This window comes from Capra hircus, chromosome 23, assembly GCF_001704415.2.
Source record: "Capra hircus breed San Clemente chromosome 23, ASM170441v1, whole genome shotgun sequence".
NCBI classification, from domain to species: Eukaryota; Metazoa; Chordata; class Mammalia; order Artiodactyla; family Bovidae; genus Capra; species Capra hircus.
The window spans coordinates 11,140,569-11,157,809 of NC_030830.1; the positions used below are offsets into that span (position 1 = coordinate 11,140,569).

At 39.9% G+C, this 17,241-nt stretch overlaps 1 protein-coding gene across 2 annotated transcripts in view; it reads left to right on the plus strand.

Annotated features, from left to right (window-relative positions):
• Positions 1-17,241, plus strand: part of RNF144B (ring finger protein 144B) — a 151,790-nt gene that overhangs the window by 118,245 nt on the left and 16,304 nt on the right. For both annotated transcript variants that reach the window (XM_018039133.1, XM_018039132.1), the window contains exon 4: positions 9,194-9,254. In XM_018039133.1, coding sequence (XP_017894622.1) covers positions 9,194-9,254 — 61 coding nt within the window. The remainder of the gene's footprint in view (positions 1-9,193; positions 9,255-17,241) is intronic.

Consider the following 17,241-nt stretch of genomic DNA (forward strand, 5'->3'; position numbering starts at 1 on the left):
AGCACTGTCTCCACTTGCCCTCTTTTTAACGTAATTAATTCATTAGTTAGATTGTGCCAGATCTTGGTGTGGCATCTAGAATCTTTTAATGTAGCATATGGGCTCTATTTCCCTGACTAAAGATCGAACCCAGCCCCCCTTCATTGGGAGCACAGAGTCTTAGCCGCTGGACCACCAGGGAAGTCCCACCATCTTTTTATTTAACTGCTTTTTTCCTCCTGTTATCAAGAGTATGACGCTGGGGCAAGTGGCCATATTGCTGCTCCTGTGGTTTTAGGGTCTGAACGGGAAGGGACTGAACGTGTCTATAACAGTCTTTGGCTGTAATATGTGTCGGCTGAAAAAGAGTAAAACTTTGGGGCAGCACAGGATAAAGGGATCTGCCATGCTGGAGTCAATAGACACTTTTGAGATTCCAACCTGACTTTTGTTTTAGAACATATTTAAAGCTTTGTGTTAAAACTGCATGTGAGTGGAGAGGAATGTTTCTAAGCTTCTTTTTTACCTGGAGGCAAATATAAGAAGTCTCAGCAGTGGTGGAGGGAACATGTCACATGGATGGTTGTGCAGATGGGAACATCCCTTTTACCCATCAATGGGCTGAGGGCAGGAGGCAGGGCAAAATGTGGGAAGATGTACTGAGGCCTTGTTGTTGTTGTTTAGTCTCTAAGTTGTGTCCAACTCCTTGTAACACCATGCGCTGTGGCCCACCAGGCTCCCCTGACCATGGAATTTGCCAGGCAGGAATACTGGAGTGGCTTGTCATTTCTTTCTCCAGGGGATCTTCCTGACCCAGGCAGCGAACCTGTGACTCCTGCATTGGCAGGTGGATTCTTTACCACTGAGCCACCAGGGAAACCTGAGGCGTGTGTAGAACAGGTGAAAAAAGAAGACCAAAAGCAGCCCTTTTCTGAGAGATTCCTGGTCCTGGAATTCTAGGTCTCCCCCACCTTTCAGTTCCCCAATGAGCCCTGCCTTCTGGCTCTAAGACAGTGATGCCCTCTTGTTTTCTCGGCTATGATTTGACAGCTGGTTTGAGCTTGGTTTCCCTGGTGGCTCAGTGTAAAGAACCCGCCTGCCAATGCAGGAGATGCAGGTTTGATCCCTGAGTCGGAAGGTCCCCTGGAGAAAGAAATGGCAACCCACTCCAGTATTCTTGCCTGGAAAAAGCCATGGACAGGGGAGCCTGGTGGGCTATAGTCTATGGGGTCGCAAAGGAGCTGAACATGACTTAGTGACTAAGCAACAACAACAATGAGCTTAGTTTACTACAGTCGGATGAATGGGCAAATGTACCAGTTCTTATTTTCTGGGTTGTGATAGGAAACAGTCTTAGTTTCTGTGTTAGTGTGATAGGGCACTTATCACAAGGCAAGTACTATTTCTCTTGTATTTTTTTGCAAGTCATGTGTATGTGTGTGTTAGTTGCTCAGTCGTGTCCAACTCTTTGCAACCCCATGGATTGTAGCTCACCAGGCTCCTCTGTCCCTGGAATCCTCCAGGCAAGAATACTGGAGTGGTTTGCCATTCCTTTCTCCAGGGAAGCTTCCCAACCCTGGGATCGAACCCAGGTCTCCCACATTGTGGGAAGATTCTTTACCATCTGAGCATAGCTCTTCAAAAATTGCCAGAACCTTAACATGCTGTCATGATCAATTCCATCTCTAGATATACTGATCTTTTGTATTCTGTGTTTAGCCTGTTCATTTAATTTTTTAAAGCAACAGTATCAGAAGTGTGCTTTAAAGGGTCAAATCTAAGTAAAGTCTGGCCTTTTTTTCTCCCCTCCTTCTGTCTTGCCTTTCCAGACCTTGATGGTGGTACCTATGTGAAAGCCAGTCTCCAGCTTTTGTGTTTTAACCATTTCACTTTTCCAGCTAAAAGACAGTATATATTGTATTTATCATTGTAATGAGAATACATTGCAGTCTTAGCAGAAACACTTCTCTGGGTAGCAGTCCTGCCTGCCCTGTCTTTTTCTTTAGTCTTTGTAAGGTTAGTGTCAATGTAGGTGGTGATGCTTGCTCAAATATTATGGGATGGGCATAGTTCATAATGGTACACAAGGATATGTCTTTAATTTCTTCCATTTGTGGATATTAGATCTATCTAGTTAACTTTTATGTATAATAGTTATAGCACCCCACATATACATATATTCTGAATTCCCTGCTTATGCTCTGCTGTAGGTGGAGGGGATTAGAAAAGTGAAGACTTTCAGCAGAGTAGGAACTGAGGATTTAATAAGTATCCCCAGGTTTATTATTTATTTATTTATTTATTTTTAAAAAATTAGTTTATTTTTTATTTTTTACATGTTATTAGTTTTTTATTTTTTTAATTTTAAAATCTTTAATTCTTACATGCGTTCCCAAACATGAACCCCCCCTCCCACCTCCCTCCCCACAACATCCTCTGTGGGTCATCCCCATGCACCAGCCCCAAGCATGCTGCTATCCTTCGTCAGACATAGACTGGCGATTCAATTCTTACATGATAGTATACATGTTAGAATGCCATTCTCCCAAATCATCCCACCCTCTCCCTCTCCCTCTGAGTCCAAAAGTCCGTTATACACATCTGTGTCTTTTTTCCTGTCTTGCATACAGGGTCGTCATTGCCATCTTTCTAAATTCCATATATATGTGTTAGTATACTGTATTGGTGTTTTTCTTTCTGGCTTACTTCACTCTGTATAATCGGCTCCAGTTTCATCAATCTCATCAGAACTGATTCAAATGAAATCTTTTTAACAGCTGAGTAATACTCCATTGTGTATATGTACCACAGCTTTCTTATCCATTCATCTGCTGATGGACATCTAGGTTGTTTCCATGTCCTGGCTATTATAAACAGTGCTGCGATGAACATTGGGGTACATGTGTCTCTTTCAATTCTGGTTTCCTCGGTGTGTATGCCCAGCAGTGGGATTGCTGGGTCATAAGGTAGTTCTATTTGCAATTTTTTAAGGAATCTCCACACTGTTCTCCATAGTGGCTGTACTAGTTTGCATTCCCACCAACAGTGTAGGAGGGTTCCCTTTTCTCCACACCCTCTCCAGCATTTATTGCTTGCAGATTTTTGGATCGCAGCCATTCTGACTGGTGTGAAGTGGTACCTCATTGTGGTTTTGATTTGCATTTCTCTAATAATGAGTGATGTTAAGCATCTTTTCATGTGTTTGTTAGCCATCCGTATGTCTTCTTTGGAGAAATGTCTGTTTAGTTCTTTGGCCCATTTTTTGATTGGGTCGTTTATTTTTCTGGAATTGAGCTGCATAAGTTGCTTGTATATTTTTGAGATTAGTTGTTTGTCCGTTGCTTCATTTGCTATTATTTTCTCCCATTCAGAAGGCTGTCTTTTCACCTTGCTTATATTTTCCTTTGTTGTGCAGAAACTTTTAATTTTAATTAGATCCCATTTGTTTATTTTTGCTTTTATTTCCAGAATTCTGGGAGGTGGATCATAGAGGATCCTGCTGTGATTTATGTCAGAGAGTGTTTTGCCTATGTTCTCCTCTAGGAGTTTTATAGTTTCTGGTCTTACATTTAGATCTTTAATCTATTTTGAGTTTATTTTTGTGTGCGGTGTTAGAAAGTGATCTAGTTTCATTCTTTTACAAGTGGTTGACCAGTATTCCCAGCACCACTTGTTAAAGAGATTGTCTTTACTCCATTGTATATTCTTGCCTCCTTTGTCAAAGATAAGGTGTCCATATGTGTGTGGATTTATCTCTCCCAGGTTTATTTTTAACAACAACAACAAAGACAGTGATTCAGTGCTACAGGTAATTAGTAGGTTTTTGCTGTTAATATTCTGTTATTACTGTTTTTGTTCTATTAAAATGAAACTGAATTTGCCTTTTCTTTGAATTAATTTTTTTTTTCTTTTTGGAAAGAATTTCTATAGTGATGAGGAGAAAAAGTGGTCTTTCATTCTTGGATAGGAGGAGAGATAAATTTTTGTTTAACAGGTAGATTAGTACAAATTCCAAAGGAGAAGTAATTAAAAATCACTTTCAATCAAGTGCAGGATTTTTTTTTAGTAGTTGGTTTGAGGGGAATGTTCTCTCTATATTTGAGAGGATACTTAGAAATTTTTGTTTCTGTTGCATGAATATGAGTCCAGTTAGTAATGGGTTAGAATTCACTGAATAAAATAAGTATGATTAGTTCATACTGATCTAAATAAATAAATGAACAAACAAATACATGAGGGATAAGGGACAACCTTTCCTTATAATAGAATTATAATTTACAAATACAGAATGAATGATAAAAATCGAAAATCATTATTAAACAAATGCCACAATAATAATTATAGGCGAGAATTATTTTTTAAAACGTCTTACAGAATTTGTTGCAATATTGCTTCTGTTTTATGTTCTGGGTTTTTGGCTGTGAGGCATGTGGAATCTTAGCTTCCCAACCAGGGATTGAAGCTGCACCCCGCACATTGGAAGGCTAAGTCTAAACCACCAGACCACAAGGGAAGTCCCTAGGCAAGAATTATTGATAAATACAAAAATTAGTAGGAAAACCTATGATGAGAAATGAGATATTTGTAGACTCAAAATATCTCCCTACAAAATACTTGCTGGTTACAAAAAATACAGAAATCTGACAAATTGCCTTGCTGTGCTATGCTCAGTCACGTTCAACTCTCTGTGACACTGTGGACTGTGGCCCGCCAGGCTCCTTTGTCCGTGGAATTCTTCAGGCAAGAATACTGGGTGGGTTACCATTTCCTACTCCAGGGTATCCTGACCCAGGGATCGAACCTGGGTCTCCTGCATTAAAGCGGTTTCTTTGCAGTCTGAGCCACCTTGCTGCTGCTGCTGCTAAGTCGCTTCAGTCGTGTCCGACTCTGTGTGACTCCACAGATGGCAGCCCACCAGGCTCCCCCGTCCCCGGGATTCTCCAGGCAAGAACACTTAAGTGGGTTGCCATTTCCTTCTCCAATGCATGAAAGTAAAAAGTGAAAGTGAAGTTGTTCAGTTGTGTCCGACTCTGTGCGACCCCATGGACTGCAGCCTACCAGGCTCCTCCATCCATGGGATTTTCCAGGCAAGAGTACTGGAGTGGGGTGCCATTGCCTTCTTCACTGAGCCACCTTCACCAAATTAAAAAGTTAATATTGACAGTAACGAGACAGGTTGTCCTCATGTATCTCCTGATGGCCCAACATCACTTCTGTGATATTCTTGCTAAAAATGCACAACCTCACGTAGTCATGAGAAAGAATCAGACAGACCCATGCTGGAGAACATTGTATAAAATAAGTGGCCTGAACCCTTCAAACATGTTAAGGTCGTGAAAGCAAAAAACATACTGAGAAACTGCCATAGATTGGAGAAGGTTAAGGAGGCATGGCAACTAAATGCTAGGTGGTTTCCTAAATTGGATCTTGGACTGAGAAAAAAGACATTACTGGGACAATTTGTAGAGTTTGAGTATGGTGCTCAGATTATTTTATATCAATGTAAATTTCATTATTTTAATAATTAACTGTGGTTATGTAACTAAGGTGTTCCTGTTAGGAGAAATTGAGGGGAATGACATTTAGGAACCCTATACAAGTTTTTGCAACTTTTTGTAAGTCTAAAGTTATTTTGAATTAAAAAGGTTAAAAAGGAATGTCCTGATATGTCTTTGAATGATTTGGAATTGCTTTATTCACAGGAAGAGGATAATTGAATACAGAACAGACCTCATTATAATCTGTTCCATTATTTTCTGGGATTTCTGTTTTGCAATCAATTTTAGTGTCCTTGTGATTTATTCCTTTTTTTTTAAGCAGTAGTTCCTTAACCTGTAGCCTGATTGAACCTTCAGTAATCATCCTAAACATTTATTTCAATTTTATAATTGTAAAAGACCTTGAGCAGTAGTGACTTTGCTTCAGATTGCAATGGAACCAGGAATTTAATACTCTGAATCATCTTTTTTTTTAACTAAAGTTTATACATACAAAGTTAAGTCAGAAAGAGGAAAGCAAATACTGTATATTAATGCATGTATGTGGAATCTAGAAAAATGACATAGGTGGTCTTATTTGCAAGGCAGAAATAGAGACAGATATAGAGAACAAACGTATGGGTACCATGGGGGAAGAGGAGGTGAGATGAACTGGGAGAGTGACATATATACTCTGTTGATATTTTGCATAGAATAGATAACTAATGAGAACCTTCTGTGTAGCACAGTGAGCTCTCCTCAAAGCTCTGTGTTGCTCTAAATGGGATGGAGATCCAAAAAGGACGGGGGGATATGTAAATGTATAGCTGATTCACTTTGCTGTACAGCAGAAACTAACACAACATTGTAAAACAAGTATACTCCAATAAGAATAAATTTAAAAAGAAAAACAGAAAATGTCAAAGTATATAAAAACATTTCAGAAAATTAGCTCTAATCTGTGAAATCTAATAGACAATAAGATCAAGGAATAGATCTCTTTTTTTTAAACATAATTTAAGTTCCTTGAAGGCAGCTTCTGTATCTCCTTCTTTTGTATCCCAAGCTTCCAGCCAACACTTGACCCATAATAGACTCTCAATGAGTGTATAGAGAAGATGTAAGTCCAGGAGGGAGGCTCTGGAGAAGAGAGTGGTATGTTTGGTGTTAACTTGATTCCAGAAGAATCAAACAGAGTGAGACGTGATGGAACTAACTCTTTGTGATCACAGATTTCAACAGAAAAATTGATTTACTGTGTTAAGGCCTAATTCCATACAAGATTTTGATCTAGAAAATAATAAAATAGGAGCTACAAAGTAGAGGAAGAGGCAGAAAAAGCTAGAGACCTCTGACCTCCCTGTTGGCAGTAATGTGTGCTCAGATGAAATTTATCTTTCTAATATAAAATTAAACTTCCGTCGCTACCATTATTGACTTTTTTACTGAATTAATTTCTGTCATTTTTCTCATTAGAATTTCATCTCTGTCTGAAACATTATCTCATCTCTTGTTTGCTTTGTCTTCCTTCAACTCTGTTGGACTCAGCTCTTGTATAAATTGCTTGTTATTGATCAGAATTTTTAGGGCTTGACTTTCAGGGGGTTGAAGGTCTTCATCGGTTCAGAATCTGTTTTAGGTAGTAGCAGGGCTTCCCTGGTGGCTTGGTTGGTAAAGAATCGCCTGCAGTGCGGGAGACCTGAGTTTGATCCCTGGGCTGGGAGGATCCCCTGGAGAAGGGAACCCTACCCACTCCAGTATTCTGGCCTGGAGAATTCCAAGGACTGTATAATCCATGGGGTCGCAAAGAGTCAGACACAATTGAGCGACTTTGACTTTCACAGGCAGAGTACAAGACTGTCATATAGAATCAAAGACCTTAAGAGGGTTTTGCGGGGGGATTTTTAAAAATAGGTTTCTAAAATATCACTGAGGTCTTTTGGGTCCAGATGACGTCATTCCCCAAGTACCTTTGGCCCCCAGATTAATGTACAATTAGATTATTTGTCCTCTACCTGCAGTGAATCAGTGACTAAGTCAAGAATTTTGCTGATTTCTTAATGTCTCTCTTCACAAGCCTATACGTTCTGTTTCCAACTCTGCATTTTATTTGAGACCCCTTTGCCTTTCAGGAAAGAGGTCCAGATAGTATTATAACAGATGAAACAATACTGACTTTCAGTATGATAAAAGCCTAACTGTATTAAAAAAAATTAGGGTAAAACCAATATTACATAAAATTAACCATAATCAAGCTAATGAGCTTTTATTTAAGGTGCCAGATTGAAAATGCAACGTTTTCCCCCCTCCCCATTGGAGAAAAATGTTATAATTAAGTTTATTTTTACCCAATTTTAGTTGGTACATAGAAGGCTGAACTTGCCTATTTTGTTTTTCTTCATACATTTTAGCTAACTTAGCTTGATTCATTTATAGAATAAACAAATTGATTTTTTTTTTTTGTGAGGAGGAGAATTGAGATTTTCATTACCTTTTAAAATGTATTATGGTTGTTAAATACCATGTTAGATACCTTATTTTTAAACTCAGGTTTTCTCAAAGCAGACTGCCATTAGTTGCAAGAGCTTTTATCTAGATAGATTTTATAGCAAAAGTATGTCATGTTTTACAGTTGCAATTTCCAAGGCTAAGGCTATGTGGTTTATCAACTTGATGAATGTCTGAAAACCTAAAGTCCTTTGATTTTTCTCAGTTGTAAGTCTTTTAAGCAATGTCAATATATTTATATGTTGACGTCAGTGGAATTATTATTTTTAGAATGCCAGTTTAAGAGCAGTTTGCTTTTCCTGCATCTGCCTTTGAAATGCAATTTAAAATGATTAATCTGAAATGTCATTTAGTTAGATATGAATCACTGTTGTTTATTAGTGCCATCTGAAATGGAAATGGGCACTTAGCCACAAGAAATATCTTTAGGCACGTCTTCTCTGCCAGGGCAAGGATGACAATGAATGATCACCAGAGGCCAGTGAAGTGATGTTCATCAAAAGAAATTGTCTTCCTTTTGCTTAGAAAGTACTATTCCCTAGCTGATGAATGAAGTTATGTTATTCCTGAGGCAGTATCTGCTTGATCTTAGTTTTTCAAAGTTTTGAAGCTAGAATTATAATCTTTTTTTCTTTTTTCATAGAAACCCCAGCTACTTCCTGCACTTGAATCATCAGGATTTATTTAAAGAATGGTACTCAGTAGGTTAAGATGAAAATCTTTTAAAAATGTATTAAGTGAAGGGAGAAAAGGAGCATTCTTTCTGTATGTGCACAGATAATTTGCAAAGTCCAAACGTTTGGTTATCTAGTCTTATTTGTTGTTGTTTAGTCCCTAAGTTGTGTCCACCTCTTGCTACCCCATGGGCTGTAGCCCACCAGGCTCCTCGGTCCCTGGGATTTCTCAGGCAAGAATACTGGAGTGGGTTGCCAATTCCCACTAGTCTCGATTCTGATGAAAGAATGGAAGATGATCACTGAGTTCTGTCACTGATGCCTTGAGCAGAGAATCCTAACCATGGCTGAGGATTGGGGATGATTTGGGAACTGCTGCTTCTGTTTAACTGCATGAACAGTATAGGGAAAAAGAAATTTGCAGACAGCTGGTATAGAGAAGATACAGTAAACCAGATAAGAAAAAGGGATCGTAAAAAGACTGGTAACTTGGGGCTCCATGATGAAAGTAAGGAAAGAAGTGAAATCTCATCTTTTGAATATCTCTGGTTTCAGATTGCCTGTTTGGTACCTGTGGATCAGTTTCAGCTTTATCAGCGGTTAAAATTTGAACGAGGTATGTACATGCTTTTCTTTTCATCCTGATGGTGGATGTGGTTTTATATGTGTCCTCTTTACACTAACCTGTGTGTAAGATTAAGGCAGCTGTGAGCTGTCAGCAAAGCCACAAGGGTACTCAGAAAAAGGCAAACTGTAATTGCAACATAAAATTTTAACTTTCTCAACCACAGCCAGAAAAAAAATGCAGACTAGCAGGAAACGGAACTTTCCTTATGTTGGTTGTTGTGTAGTTTTAATTGGGCTTATGTGAGAGAAGTTCTGCAAAAGTTAAATAGTTTCATAATAACAGTATGACAAATAGAAGTGAAGTGAAAATCACTCAATCATGTCCGACTCTTTGCAACCCCATGGTCTATACAGTCCCTGGAATTCTCCAGGCCAGAATACTGGAGTGGGTAGCCTTTCCCTTCTTCAGGGGATCTTCCCAACCCAAGGATCAAACCCAGGTCTCCTGCATTGCAGGCGGATTCTTTACCAGCTGAGCCACAAGGGAAGCCCATGACAATTAGAAAGTGACCCTCAAAATGAGTTTTACCACCACTTTCCCTGCTTTCGAAGATCACTTCAAAGACATTAATCTACCCAAACATTTTCACTGCTCATTGTGATGTTCACTGTCCTTCTGATTATACTTGTAATCATAGCCAGTGACTAATGCTGTTTGCAGTTGCGTCCTGAGTCACTTCAGTCATGTCCGACTCTTTGCGACCCTATGGACTAGAGCTGCCTGGCTACTCTGTCTATGGGGATTCTCCAGGCAAGGATACTGGAGTGGGTTGCCTTGCCTTCCTCCAGGGGATCTTCTCAACCCAGGGATTGAACCCATGTCTCTTACTGTCCCCTGCATTGGCAGGCAGGTTCTTTACCACTAGCGCCACCTGAGGAGCCCTGCTATTTACAACGTATTAGACTAATTTTCCTTCTGATTTTAGATTTGGGGTAATTTATATAGCTTTTCTATTTGTATTGCCTTTTTATCTGTAGGAATCCTTTTTTTTTTTTTTTTTTTGGTATGTTTCTCCATATCTGAGAAGTAGGAGAAGATTGTTTGCCCTGGGATTCACAGGACCTGTGTAATCTCGTCAAGTATGTAAAATAAACTCTAACATGAACATCCAGTTTTCCTGATTGCTAGCTTTTGAATCTGGATTAATAAACTCCAGAGGTAAGAGAGTAAGGAAAGAAGTGAACTTTTTTTTTTTTTTTAACATGCCAGTAAATTTGGTGAACACAGTTTATCTCATTTAATTTTTGCAATTACCCTGACGGACAATTGTTACATGAAAACAGAAAGAGAACCGTGTTGAGCGTAAAGGGGGTAAGGATAGGAGCATTTGCAGGAGAATCACAGGGTGGCATTCACTGCCTTTGACCAATGTTTGGTTCAGTCTCATAGGCTTATTTTTCTCAGCAAGCCAAAAGCAGATTCATCTTTCATGGATACATTATTTAACGAAATGTATAAGACTGGTATATTAAGGTGGAATTTATTAAACAATTCTTGGGCTGCATTGCTTTGAATTGCACTTTTGCCCTCTTTTGTGCACTCATGCTCAGTCGTGTCTGACTTTTTGTGGCCCTGTGGACTATATAGCCCACCAGGCTCCCCCGTCCCTGGGATTCTCCAGGCAAGAACACCAGAGCGGGTTGCCATTTCCTTCTCCAGTGCATGAAAGTGAAAAGTGAAAGTGAAGTCACTCAGTCGTGTCCGACTCTTAGAGACCCCATGGACTGCAGTCCACCAGGCTCCTCTGTCCATGGAATTTCCCAGGCAAGAATACTGGAGTGGGGTGCCCCATTTTCTCCTGTAGGGGATCTTTGTAACCCAGGGATCAAACCTGCGTCTTCTGCATTGACAGGTTGATTCTTTACCATTGAGCCAGTAAAGAACATAATTTATGAAGCAACGGAGTGGGGAGTGTTTTGAATTCAAATAAGACTATTCCATCATAAAAACTTACATACTAAAGCAAAATGCTCTCCCTGGTCCCCAGAGGCAATAACAAGGGACAGTTTTATAGGATATTTGCTAATCTAATTGATATAAAAACTTTGCAGTCTCAAAACATCTTATAGGAAGATGCAAATAGGATGTTGTGGAACATGCCGTCAGAACCAGCAGAATCAGATGAACTTTAGGTTTAATGGATAAAGACATAGGCTGATACTCTGTCTATACTGTCCTGTGTGGATTCTGAGCTAACCAGAGGAATTAATGATGGGATAGTTTATATAGCAGCCCTCCCTAATCCATCCACGTGGGCTGGTTAGGTTGAGCATTGCAGCACCACATGCTGACGAGTGGTGTCAAACGTCTGCCCTGACATTCTCTCACTTTATCCCAATATCCTCCACTATATAAATACATTACTGCTGAATAAAGGCATTCACCTCGTGGATGGATGTGGCTGGTAGCCAGTGCCATGGTTGGAGGGCTCTTACCTAGAGAAAGTCTAAGGAGGTAGGTTGGATTTTCAGACTTCTTAAATGGTGAGATCCGTCAGTCTCACTAGTCCCATTCAGTGGCCGGGGCTCAGCCCGTCTGTAGGGTTCCCTTGTTCCCGATGTACCTCTCCTCCTCCATGACCGTCGCCCCTCCGCTCCCCACTGCCCCATCTGTCAGTAGCAGGCCTTATTCCTCATTGTTTACAAACATTTTTTTAGATAAAATGTCTTTTTTTGTGATTCATAGGCAATGGCACCGCACTCCAGTACTCTTGTCTGGAAAATCCCATGGACGGAGGAGCCTGGTAGGCTGGAGTCCATGGGGTCGCTAAGAGTCTGACACGACTGAATGACTTCACTTTCGCTTTTCACTTTCATGCATTGGAGAAGGCAATGGCAACCCACTCCAGTGTTCTTGCCTGGAGAATCCCAGGGATGGGGGAGCCTGTTGGGCTGCCGTCTATGGGGTCACACAGAGTTGGACATGACTGAAGTGATTTAGCAGCAGCAGCAGAGAAATTCTAATAGTACCAGGCATTAAAGCTTTCTGTAAGTCGGTTCTCATGGATGAATATAAATTTTTAGTGCATTCTAAAAATAGTGGGAATGTTGGCTCAACCCCTTACTAGACTGTGTAACCTTGATTTCTGTACCTCAGTTTTTTCACCTATAAAATGGGGATATTAATGATCCCCATACCATGGGTTTGAGATGAGGATTAAGTGAATTAAGAAAATTGGAGAGATTGAGACTTGCCTAGGACCATACCGGTGTGTCTCAGCTTCCTCATCTACAAAATTTTTTGAACTGGATAATTAAAAATTTTTTTAATTTTATATTTTGGCTGTGTGGCATGTGGGCTCTTAGTTCCTGGACCAGGGATCAAACCCATGTCCCCTGCATTGGAAGCATGGAGCCTAAACCACTGGACTACTAGAGAAGTCCCTATACTTTTTATTGGAGTTAAAAGCCTCATTAAATTTACCATTTCACCCATTTTAGGTGGGTAATTCAATGGCGTTAAGAATATTTACAATGTTTTACAGCCATCACTACCATCCACTTGCAAAACTTTGATCATCCAGGCAGAAGAAACCCTGTAACAACTAAACAGTAACTTCCTTCCCCACTTCTCCCAGCCCCTGATAACCTCTAATCTACTTTCCGTTCTGTGAATTTGCCCAGTCTAGATATTTTATGTAAGTGGAATCTCACGATATTTTCCTTTCGTGTCTGGCTTATCTCCAACCACGTTGTAGCGTGTATTAGAACTTCATGTCTTTTTATGGTTGAATAATGTTCCATTGTGTATACCTACCACTTTTTGTGTATCTCTTCATCTGTTGATGGACACTTGGGTTGTTTCTACTTTTGTGAATCATGCTGCGTGAACATTGGAGCACAAATACCTGTTCAAGCCCCTGCTTTCCATTCTTGTGGTCATATAGCTAGCAGTGGAATTGCCAGGTCATACGGGGGAGCCTGGTGGGCTGCTGTCTATGGGGTCGCACAGAGTCGGACACGACTGAAGCGACTTAGCAGCAGCAGCAGCAGGACAAGTCAGGAACTGCCAAACTGTAAAACTCTGTAATTTAATTAGGCATTTATACTATTTTAAGGGCTTCCCTTGTGGCTCAGCTGGTTAAGAATCCACCTGCAATGTGGGAGACCTGGGTTTGATCCCTGGGTTGGGAAGATCCGCTGGAGAAGGGAACAGCTACCCACTCCAGTATTCTGGCCTGGACAGTCCATGGGGTCGCAAAGAGTCAGACACGACTGAGCGACTTTCACTTCACTTCACTATTTTAACGTATGGAAGTATTTTAAATTTGGAAGTATGTTAAATCTGGCGCCATTGTTTCAACTCCCTCATTTGATTAAAAAAGGAGCCTGAGACCCGGGAGCATTTTGATCTTAGGTGATTTTGAAAGGCAATTTGTAATCATGTAATTCTTCCTTAGGATCCATTATAAATAATTATTATTAGAGAAAACATTCCACGTAAGAATAAGTTTGTTAATACATGCTACTAACATATGTCATTTACTTGACTGGGATAATCTTGATCTGAATGGTATACCGTTTTTACATAATAAGCTTCATATTCACCTCAAACTCAACACTTATCAGCTAGGTGACTTTGAGGTCTATGTCAAGAAAATATTTTATGTGAAACTGTTTAAGAGGGGATCTTGAGATGTATTAAATTCTAATATTATGAATAGGTTAAATTAACTGGTGGAAAGTAAAACTCATTGGCTGGACTCTTGATACAGAATTGGAGAGATTGTTTTTACCCTGAAAAAAATGTAGAATCAGATTAGTGGCATCTCTATCTTAGTAAGAAAAATTATCATCTGTTTTGTCCAATTTTTATTGACTGCCAATGCAAAGAACTGACTCATTGGAAAAGACCCTGATGCTGGGGAAGATTGAAGGCAGGAGAGGGGGACAACAGAGGATGAGATGGTTGGATGGCATCACTGACTCGATGGACATGAGTTTGAACAAGTTCTGGGAGTTGGTGAAGGACAAGGAAGCCTGCTGCATTTCTTGGGATCTCAGAAAGTCAGACATGACTGAGCAACTGAACTAACTGACTGACCAAGTTCTTTTTTTAGTTTTAACTTGTCATCCAGTGTTTTAATTTTCTTTCACCTTATGTTCCATATATGATTAGCTTGTCTTTGTGTCATGTGCATCTTTGTGGGGAAAATCTTTTGAATAAGAATGGTCCGTAGTTGTCACTCTTTCCACAAAGCAGAGAAACGTCACTTGGCATTGATGGATTATTCTGTGGATCCACTTTCCATCCATCTGTGATTTTTCCATTGGCTACTTCTGTGTTTGTGGGCTTTCTTTTCTGTGTCTGTCTTCCAATATTAACAAAGAAAAGGGAATACTAAGCTTGGCATGTGTTAGTGATTATTGCTTTACTTTCTACTGGTTCTCAAAGCACATGTCTGATTAAACTAGAATTTTGTTTGTCTCGTGTTTCCATAACTTACTTTTTCAAGTTAGTTTTTTTTGAAAGCTAGGTTAAGATTATCCATTTCTAGTCCTTAAGCATTTTTTTTTCCAATTTTTGTGACCCTTTTTACTTACTGTAATTGCTGGTTGCTTCAATTCCTTGGTAGGTGAATGTGTCTATTCTTGGTATTTGCATTATCATAGACTGGTTACTGGAGAAGGCAATGGCACCCCACTCCAGTACTCTTGCCTGGAAAATCCCATGGATGGAGGAGCCTGGTAGGCTGCAGTCCATGGGGTTGGGAAGAGTCGGACACGACTGAGTGACTTTACTTTCACTTTTCACTTTCATGCATTGGAGAAGGAAATGGCGACCCAGTCCAGTGTTCTTGCCTGGAGAACCCCAGGGAGCCTGGTGGGCTGCCGTCTATGGGGTCGCACAGAGTCAGACATGGCTGAAGCGACTTAGCAGCAGCAGCAGCAACAGACTGGTTACAGGGGGTTTCCCTGTTGGCTCAGTGGTAAAGAATCTGCCTGCCAACACAGGAGACATGGGTTCCATCCCTGGGTTGGGAAGATCCCCTGGAGAAGTAAATGGCAACCCACTCCAGCATTCTTACCTGGGAAATCCCATGGACAGAGGAGCCTGACAGGATACACAGTCCATGGTGTCCCAAACAGCTGGACAGGACTTAACTTAGCCACTGAACAACAACAAAGAGTGGTTACAAACTCTTACAAATGGTTTAAGTGCCATTGTTCTCCATCTTAAAAAAGTGAACACAATAGGAATTGATTTTCCTGTTATCTGTTAATCCTACTGCAGTCACTCATGTATTCAGTGTGTACTTATTTATGTGCTGAGTATCTGTGTGTGCCAGGCAGAGCTCTAGATGTGGTTTCAAGCTATGGTTCCATCTTTCTTTGGAACTTCTTTTATCAGATTTTCCCCCAAGCCTCCTTTCATTTCTGAGCCCTAGCCTTTATGAGATGGCTCTTCGAATTTCATCTCACTCTTGTGTCTGTCCTTGGTAAGTTTCTACACCATCTTTTCTGATGATTAAGGTCTCTTCTCACCAGAGCGCCCTGCATCGCTGTTGGGTTTCTTTTAGCGTCTTTGGCTGAAGAGTGGGTGATACTGAATGACTTTATCATCAGTTGAGTTTTATTTTTTAACACCTCCCATCTCTCATTAGTCACCTTCCTTTTCATAGTTTCTGATCACAAGCTCATTCTTATCATCTCTCTGTGTGTTTTCTTTCTAAGTCTGATTTTCTGGTGCTTCATGGTAAATGTATGACTAAGTCTTGGGTTTCTTTCCCAAGCCATCTTATGCTTTCACGTGGTAACCCTTTCTCCTCAGCTTCACCCTCCCGTTCTTTTTTGTTGATCAGTTTTAAACCTAAAACAGTCTCTAGATGTTTTCAGCTCTCCTCTGAAAAGCTGAAGTGTCTGTAAGAAAAGATATTTATGAGTAGGTTGGGTGAAATTTCTAAAGGGACCTGAATAAGAGGCACAGTGTTCATTGGTATTTGCCTCGTCCTCTCTGTCCATCCATTTCCACACCTATAAAATGAGGATAGTAATGGAATGATTGTCCCAGGGCTGCTGCAGAGAATACATGAGTTAACACTGTGTACATCACAGTGTGCTTTCAATATATTATTACTGCCTTTATTGTTATTCTTCATTACTGTTACTGCCACCTCCAAATCTTGTCCCCAGTTTTTTTCTGAACTAAACTAAGAAAGCATCTTCCGGAATCCAGATCATACCTTGGATTGAGTACACAATTATATCACTTTGTTTTCATCTTAATTCAAATCTTTTTCTGTGTGTTTCCATGCTTATTTGTCCTAGTTTCTATAGCACTGTATAAAAGCTTGATAATCAAGGCAAATTTCTTACCCCACCTATCATAGCAGTTTCCTTCACACAGTATATTCTTACTGAAAGCATGAATTCACCTCCAAGGAGATCATGACTTGCTGAGATGGGGCATTTGAAGTTGTTGCTTCAAAGACAAAAGCAATGGAGGGATTAAAATCTATTTAATAGTATGAGTTTGTTTTTACATAAATAATTACATTCTTGGAGTAAAAAAGGCCTGATCCTGTCATATACTCACTAGCATGTGTTATGCAAACTTCTAATTTCTGTTGGTCTCAGTTTAACAGCTTTAGACTAGATAACCTCAGAAGTTGTTTCCAAGTTTGAAATTCTGTTGTTCTCATCAGTTATCTTGAAAACAACTCTTCTGCTGTTGGCCACCTCTGTTTGGGCATATTTACTGTGGCAGATGTTAATTCCAATCAGTTTAGTTTAATTGCATTTTAACTATCTGCAGAAGACCTTTGTTCTTTGCGATAGCAGAAAGCAAATTAATTTTGGCATAATTAAAAATGCAGTGGGTCATAAAAGTTAAAACAGTTTGATTTATCTCAGCTGATAATTAAATTAGCTTGAGTGCATAGTGTTTCCCACAATAATACAATTTCATACCATGTCTTTTTTGGCACAGCCTCACTTTAGTAGAAGATGGCAGAAAAACCACTCGTGTCAGTTGA